At 46.9% G+C, this 8,832-nt stretch overlaps 1 protein-coding gene across 4 annotated transcripts in view; it reads right to left on the reverse strand.

Annotated features, from left to right (window-relative positions):
• The window catches only part of LOC119167187 (FERM domain-containing protein 8 Bili), a 99,585-nt gene extending 95,597 nt beyond the window's left edge, over window positions 1-3,988 (reverse strand). The window contains exons 1-2 of one of the 4 annotated variants that reach the window (XM_075866959.1): window positions 3,811-3,988; window positions 739-949 (exon numbers count right to left, since the gene is read on the reverse strand). Coding sequence is in view for 2 of the 4 variants with exons in the window: in XM_075866953.1 (XP_075723068.1) it covers window positions 927-1,001 (75 nt within the window). In the remaining 2 variants the exon portion in view is untranslated. Of the gene's footprint in view, window positions 1-738; window positions 1,017-3,810 lie in introns of those variants that run through there. The other 3 variants (XM_075866958.1, XM_075866954.1, XM_075866953.1) reach the window with 3 other exon arrangements.
• Window positions 3,989-8,832: the final 4,844 nt, after the last annotated feature.

The raw sequence follows: 8,832 nt of genomic DNA on the forward strand, positions 1-8,832 counted from the left end.
TAGAGCAATTTGTTTTTGTTGTCTTAATAATTGTAAAGCAACCACAACATTAACAGCATCTTCACAAAATGCAGGAAATAGAGACAGACATTGTCTCTGGTGAAAATACATAATAACTGTTTTAGTGCAAGCATAAATATCATGATGAATCCTGTTGTTCCATGCAGAGTGGTTACAGCACAGGTTAAGGAAACACCCCCTACAGGCAACTCACCTTTACAGTGTTTACAAGAAAGAAGGCAGTCCCTGCTCTTTTTAGCACTGCCAAGTGTAGTAGTTCCCATATATTCCAATTATCAAAAGCACACATCGCAGAACCGGTCATTCTAATCCAAACAGCTATTTCAATACTTTGCCAACGTAATAAAATGCTTTCAAGCTGAAAAAGTTTCCAGACCCAGTTAATAGGCACGGGGAAGTGTTAGTTTCAAACAAAAACATTCAGAACACAAACTAAGGCTTCATGCAGAATAGCTTTCCCAGAACAGTCAGTGCACTGAATGCAGCAGTCAGTGAAAAGGGCGCCATAGACACATAAAAAAAAACAAAGAAAAACAATAGAACCACAAGGCGAGAGATCTTGGAGCACGCTGCTCTAAAGCAGCACAATAAACAGTGACAAGATATATGACTAAAGATCACGCGAAGACAAAACAGAGAGCTGTAGAAGGCAAGTCCGACAGACAAAGCAACACACCATGCAACAAGCCCGAAACGTCTCCCATGCTGCATACTTACTGTGTAACCAGTAGTACCAAATGAACCTGGGCGGTATCTCAGAAGCACACGGATTCCCACCACCAAAAGCAGAGCAGGAGGCGAAGAAGGCAGATAAAGCGAAGCACGTATAGGCACACTATAGACGGACACAGGGACCGAACAGTTGAAGTGAGGCGGGTATGCGAAAGGTCGCGTGAAGTTCTCACCCAGCAAGAAGACAGTCGACACACTGGATAGACAAGAAAGGGACAGAGGGGACACAGTGGGTTCAAGACTACCATCAAGTGATTTGATGCGAAAACTGGGCCACAGTCGACAGTCACCAGAATCGAAAGACTCGCAAAATCTGTGTGTTCAGGAAAATCTAGAGCTATAGTCGACATGGTACAGTTATAAAAGGTGCACTTAGGCGTCAATTACCTAGAGACTTTTTTGTCAGTGCAATTACGTGCTAACGCTGAGCCATGCTTGTACGTTCAATTATACGGAAAACTGTTGTCATATTAGCAATAATTGTTGTAGCTAGTTGGTTTAGAAAGCTATGCTCATTTTCATCCAAATAATTATAGCATAAACTTATTAGATCAACTGAACTGTTTGCATATTACCTGTATCTTGCACCTACTGAGTATTCTATCCATTCTGTTTTATACGAACCTACACTACTGCCATTCAGCAATTAGCTCTGCACCACCTAGCTAAAAAACTCGAGACACGGTATAAATATATGTTATTAGAGAACAAAGTAAATTAAAAAAATTTATTCAGCAGACTAAAAATCTAAAAATTTATGCATGGACATCAAAGGTGAGAATTTTAGGTGCAATTCATTCACTAAATGTTTCCCTCACATGCAGCTGTAACGTCTAACATTAGAAACGAGAGCATACATTCAGACGTCAGATGAGTTGCAAAAACACGTTAGACTGAAGTTATAACTCAACTGAAGGTATAACACAGAGAATTTCGCTTGTTGTAGTACATCAAATAAGCATTCAGCACTATGCTACAGACACATTCAAAAGATTTCTTCAAATGCAGCATAACATAGGCTTTCCTTCAGGAGAAAGATATGCCTGATACAATGACTAACACTATTAGCACTTAAATACCTGTCTGCTGCCTTTCATTCCTTAGCGTAAGCTGCTGAGAGAATTTAAATGCTAATGCGAGGCTTGGCCTGGTACTGAGTCACTTTCCACAAATGATGATGAGTCGGCATTTACAATAAAAATATTATTATTGCAGCTTTTCTTTCTCCCCTTTGTGTCAGAAGGTGGGCAGTGTACCCGACAAACCAATCATCTTCTAGAGTACCCCCTTCACAGGAGATTTGATCACTACTTATTAATGATAGGTTCAACAGGCAGCCTTCAAAAACAGTGTGGCAGCACAGCAAACGAACGTAAGCTGGCGGCACAGCACATCATAAATTGCTCCTTGATATCATACCTATCTGCACCTTTCAGATTTTGACCGCATTAAAATCTTCCGCGTTTCTTTTTCACTCAATACCCGAAATTACTTTTTGCTCAATTCGAGTGATAACCATAGCATTTATTGGAAGAGAAGATTCTCTGGAGTTTTCACTTATTCAATAAGGAGTATTCTATTCCAAGTAGCTGTCACGTTTTGCTGAAGCAGGCACGTGTGCCATCCTGTAACAGACACTTGCTCCTGCATGTTATGGCTCTCAAGTAGCATGCTCAGCTCTAAACTTGATGCATGACTCCAAACTCTGTTCATGGTTTTGTTTAACTTACTTTATGCAAGTCTTTATTTATTGTAAAGTAAATTTTTCCTCAGGTATTGCACACCTTTCTACACAATGATCCTCAATTTGCCATGAAAAATTAGAGAGAAAACTAAATGGGTATTCACTTCAAATTGTTAGTAAAACATGAAGCATGAAAACAATGACAAGAAAAAATAAATTGAATATGTGCTTCATACAATGAGAGCTTTACAGACGGGAGTACTTCAACATACATGTGAGGCATTGATGTACAAACATTAACGAGTTAGCACTACTGTGAAGAGAAAATATGTGGGTACTGACACGCTGCACACAAACACACAAAAGGGCACTCAGTCAGCACAATGCTCCTTACGCACTTCTAGCTCACCACAACTAAAGAACACAACACTATTCAGTTTGCCAGCTTCTTGTTAGTTTTTCGCGCAAGCACAGCTGCTCATAACAAAGTGCAACGCCTTTCAGTGCTCAAGCATCTTTCTACGCACCATTGCGAGCAGCATAAGCCCTATCCGCAACACTAGAACTACGGATACACCATGCGTGTCTGCCTCGGTTTCCCGATTCTATTTTTCGTAACATCGCAACCTGAAGCACATCCGCAGCCGGCTCGTAATTCAACTAGCTAACAAAAGCGACGCAGTACATGTGTACGATGCGGCTGCAACAGCGACGTAAACAAAACTGGAAACTTCGATTTCACTGGCTCGTGAGCCGATCGTTTCATGTCCACAAGTTGCTCGCGCTGCGATAGATTTACACGGTCGATTTAGGTGCGGCTCTTTTGACCGATGAAGCAAGCCTTCACATCGCAATCGAACAGGTTACATGATGTGCTGTGGACCTTTACTTTGCAAGCATTCACGCCCAACCCCAGGCGTGTTTTCGTTAACCGGGCCACTGGGAGCGAAAAACGCGAACCAATTGCGATTCGAAAGTGTTCGACGTTTACACTTTAAAAGCCGGAAGTTGTCTTCGGGCGTTAAGCTCACTTTTGCTCCAACTATTGTCTGCGTTTGTACAACGACACAGGCGCCTCGTTTTCACACGCCTTCCCACAAAACCGCTGCTCCAATTCCCGAGCGAAATTCAACCGCACTGGCATCTTTTTTGCTCTCCCGAGTCAGTGTCCTAGATAAAATACGACACGGAGTACGTGCGAGCCGTTTGAGATTGGTGGCTGTTTGTCAGCGCGATAGTTTAGCATCGACCCGCGAACAAAATGTTTGTCTTATTTGGAGAGAGCAAGCAGCAGAGCTAAAGGAATCGAATCCGATCATAGGCGGTGGCACGGAGAAACGATGCGTTTCTTCCGACGGAACGGAGAGTCTCACCTGAACTTCCTTTTCCGTCGAGTCCATGGCTGTTGCTGCGCTGTTTGAACGCTCTAGCACCAAGTCCGAGAGTCTGCTGCAAAAACGGTGTCGATCACATGCAGATTTTTCGAGGAAGTTACAACGAAACCATGGATTTTCGCGATGCGATTGACTTGCACACGCAGTGGACGGCCGCCATGTTAGGCACTAGCGGCCTCTAGGGACTGAAGATAAAAGTAAGGGGCAAACGAAACCGAAATCGAAACTGACAGCGCTGAACCCTTCCGAATCACGCTATTTTAGATATTCAAGCCAAACTGCAACACAAGTTACGGAATACTATTCGGTGTTAGTCCGCTTTATTTGGCCACATTGAAATACGTCATGTCCCCCACACGGGTAGTGCCAGAGTTGCGATATCGGTGTCGGGCACGGCCGGTGGTGACGTACGTCGAAAACCGAGGGCGGGCGGTAGCTGCCTACTATTTTTAGCTCTCCTGACGTTTAGATAATGGTATCCTATGGCCTAACATGATTGTATCACTAGCATAGGTGGCTAGTCATAACACGAGAATCATGACATGTATGTTATGAATGTCAATTATTTACATTGCGTGGCCTTCCTGCTCTTGCCGTGGTTTCCTTGACATGACATATCGCAAAACTGGTATGGTATGACATGACGGCATGGCAAACATAAGTGACAGACGATATCGTGAAAATCACGATATGCATGTCATGTAAGTCATGACTACACGACACGCTCATGGTGCGCTCGCAGTCGTTTCGCGAGCTTCACGTATACCATATTTAGTATTACGGGACAAGAATGGATGACGAAAGTATATATATGACTGGTTAAAACATGATAATCATGAGATGCGTGTCATGTAAGAACATGACAACATGCCACGCTCATGATGCGCTCGTAGCCCTATCGCTAGCTTCGCATATACCGAATTTGGTATTACTTGACGCGAACGGACGACGAAGGTAAATGACACGTCCAAACTTTATAATCATCACATGCGTGTTATGTAAAACATGACTAGACGCTACGCTCATATAGCGTGCTCGTGGCCGTTTTGCTAGCCCCACTATACCAAATTCGGTATCGCGTGACGTGAATAGACGAAGTAGTTAAATGACACGTCCAAACATGATAATTTTGACGTGGAAGCAATGTACGGCATAATTTACGTCTACCTCGTAACGTTATGTTGATCTTAAAGTGACATGTCAACCTTCCTCATTTGTGCTTCACGTATAATCGTATCCCACAGTACGTGGGATCTGCCTATTTCTCCATGCCATTTCGTGCCTGCATGCAACAATTAAGACTTTATTAACTTGCTTTTTTTTTTTTGAAGGTGGTGCCTCTCCATTTCCCAAGTTGAAACATACGAGTTAAAAACAGTCTAGCCTGCTACAACCTGCTACAGGTCGTGCTTTCGCTTGCGGAAATTCGACACATCGTGGCGTTTGCGCGTGCCACCTTTGTGCGTGTTGAAAATCCGTATATTGCTCCAATTTTTCCATTTGTATAAAATATATGGGTTCATCTGTATTTACATAAAATTTAAACACTTTTCTCAAAGCACGAAGCCTATAGAGCTTGCTTCAAATGAAAGCCTGATTTCTAGGTGTACGAGATATACCAAGACAACGTTTTCTTTGCCATACAACATTGGTGGGGAGACTCGAATTGAGTGATAGTATAGCGCCATTCTTGAACTACTTTCGGGGTTCTGCCCTAATATATAAATCCGCATGTTATAGAAAGATGCCGTTTTTTCGACAGCAATCTTGCCGTATAGTGGAGTCTAGCTCTAGCGTTCGTGGAGAGCGGACGTGCTGTTTGGAGCTCCTGTGTTTGCGGGAGACGCGCCCGGGGCATCTCGTACAACGGTCCCCCGTTTCTTCGCCTGCATCATGTGCTTTTTTTCGACTGTGGGACTTTTCGCCTAAGTGCTGGTGGTGCCTGTCAACTCAGCAAGTGGCGGTGACCTCACCGAAGTCAAGCTTGTCGCGGTGAGTTGATCTTTCGTCCATCCATGCGTGGGACTCCGACGCTCTGAGGCAGCCCCTACGCGGCTGCTGCTACTGCGGCGTGGTTCCCGCGTTACATACTACGGGCCCGAAGCCGGCATCAGTGCGAAGGGCTCTCAGCCAACTTTCGACACTGTGTCGATGGAGCATTCAACCACCGTAACGCCGTCTTCCAATGAGCAAGGGTAGTCGTCGGCGACGGAGAACGCCACCGGGCGTTGCACGGCAGTAACGACACCCGAGACGCACACCATGGGGCTGAAATCTGATCCAGCTTTCACCAGTTCTCTTTCCGGGCAACAAAATGACATTTTGAATGGGGAAAGAATGGAGGAACATGCTGCCTTGAACTGTCCTGCTGACCGCACCGATGACGACGATGCAGGTGGCTGTTGGAAGACCGTCATCAAGGAGCGATGCGCCCGCAAAGTGAACACCTACAAGGAAACCCAACCAAGCAAGGCCATCTCGGGTGTCTCTCAGCGCAATGTACGCAAGCAGAGAGGGAACCAGCATCTGCCTCGACTTCCTAAACACGATGGAAATATCATTCTAAGCCCTCGTGGAGGGCTCTGCCTGGATAGGTGGACGCGCCCTGAACTTGCCGGTGCTCTCTAGTGCGCTGCTGGTTTGACTACCAAAGACCGCGAGGAAATCATATTCCGACTGTGACCACTGCAAAACCTAGCAATCATCAGCCCGCCCCAGTCCCATGTGGCCGACGCGTTATACAGGGTGCGGGAGCTGAAACTAGGTGAGCATGTTTATCCCATCACCACATACTTTGTGGCTCCCGACAACTCTTGCAAGGTATTGTTCCTGGAATCATGCCCGGTGCGTCGTCTTCCACGCTAGTAGAGTAACTTGTGGCTCCTGCAACCCAAATGCTTCAAGCACGCATGATGGGTCAGATTAACATTGCGTTAGTCACTTTCAAAGGATTGAAGGTCCCTCGCTACGTACGCTTCTACGAGGCTGATCTGCGTTGTTACCCCCATCACCTCCGACAAGTGGTTTGCAAGATTAGTCTTAAGCTGGGCCATCTGGATGACTATTGCCCTACACCAGACGTTATCATATGCCCGACGTGCGGCACCGTAAAACCCCACCCAGTCGCATCCGTGAACTCCCTATTGCAAATCCTGTGACGGACCTCACCCTACGAGGGATCCAGGCAGCCCTCGGCGTAAGAGTGAAGCAGTCAACAAGGCATGGGTGCGAAAGCCCTCGAAAATTAACTGGGTGAACTCCAACCCTCCAGTGGCCATACCGTATCAAGCAAGACAGCCGAGACCCGCCATTCACGCACCCCGACGAAAACAGAAGAGTCGCGCTCCAAGAGCCGGTCTCAATCGCGTCGCAAGTCAAAGACCCGCTCTAAGTCTCAGACCCGCTCTCAATCCCGGACTAGCCTCAAGTCCCGCTCCTGCTCCAAGTCCCGCTCCTGCTCCTGCGAGGAATCACGGCATCCATCGGAGACGCAGGCTCCTTCCCCATCTACACGACAACCCTACAAGAAGGTTTTCCCGAGCAAACCTATTGGCAAGGAGGTGCACGCTTTCTCCGAGCAGCTGCGGGCCCCGGAACGGAACGCAACCAAGGTGGCTCCTCGGGAGGTATAGGTCAGGTAGAGGGTCCCCCACAGCTTGCTCCGTCCCGCCAATCACTCCCCACCACATCCGCTCAGATCACTAAGTCCTCGACCCCTGATCCTCTCGCGGAAATAGCACGCCTACGGTGAGACATGGAGGCGCGTTGCGAATGCCTGCAAAAGCAAATGGACGCGCTGGTAGCAGAAATGGGCACCAGTATGCTGGCTGCACTCGACAGGATAGAACGCTGCATGGAAATCCTTCAAATGGAGATGATGGAGCGCGTCCAGTCATGTATAGAAGGCACACTCGCACGTACCACCGCCGGACCAACTACCGAGACTAAACTTGATCAAATCTCTCGGCCGTCAACATCCAATGCGAGTGCACGGCACTCACACCCTTACACACGTCCTTCCGTTTCCTCCCGCGATGAAGATGGCGTCGCGTGACGCGCCACGACTAGTGGTGTGGCAATGGAACGGCAGGGGTTTCCGCCAAAGGTGGAGTTCCTTGCAGCAGTACGTAACCGCATCCACTGACGCTTCTGATGTTATCCTCTTACAAGAACCAAATTGTCCACCTCCTTTATCAGGCTACAACACTCTCTTGGTTGCCTCACCTCTTGTGGGAGTCCTAGCTACGAAACATGTCACATGTCGAGTGCATACAACTAACAGTGACATCCCTCACCAAATAGTCGAAATAATTACGCAAAGCTCAAACAGTGAAAGCTTGTTTTTACTAAATGTATACAGTTCCCCCTGTTCGCGTACGCACTACTTTCACCGCCTTCTCACGGAATTTGAGAGTTTTGGATGGGTTCGTGTGGTGTGCGGGGATTTTAACGCTCTACATACAGTTTAGGGTTATGTGGAATCGCAGGCCAAAGGAACACGCTTGTGGAATGATATTTGTAACATGAGATACACTTTACTAACTCACTCAGAGCGCCCTACTCGTATTGGCAACAGTATATATCACGTGACACCTGCCCTGGCCTCACCTTTGTACGCAATACGGGCCCGGTGGTAGCGCATGGTCCTCTAAAGGAGCACCTTGGCATCGACCACTATATTGTGGCGACCATTCTACCATTTAATGGTGACCGGAGGACCAAGCGGTGTTTACGAATTACAGACTGGGTCAAATTCAGGGAACGTCGCCGGGACCCGCCTGAGGGGCAAGGTTACGAGCGATGGCTTGACTCTCTTACTCAAGATATAGAGGCCACCACGCACACATTATGTACTACCACTGAAACCCCAGACATTGACCCACATTTGTTTCATCTTTGGGACGCGCGGAGAGGACTGACACGGCGATGGAAACGCCAACGTCTGTGTCGTAAACTGAGAAAAAGAATAGGTCAAATTACACGGGAATCTCAAGAATACGC

Source organism: Rhipicephalus microplus, chromosome 6 (assembly GCF_043290135.1).
Source record: "Rhipicephalus microplus isolate Deutch F79 chromosome 6, USDA_Rmic, whole genome shotgun sequence".
In the NCBI taxonomy this organism is placed as follows: domain Eukaryota; kingdom Metazoa; phylum Arthropoda; class Arachnida; order Ixodida; family Ixodidae; genus Rhipicephalus; species Rhipicephalus microplus.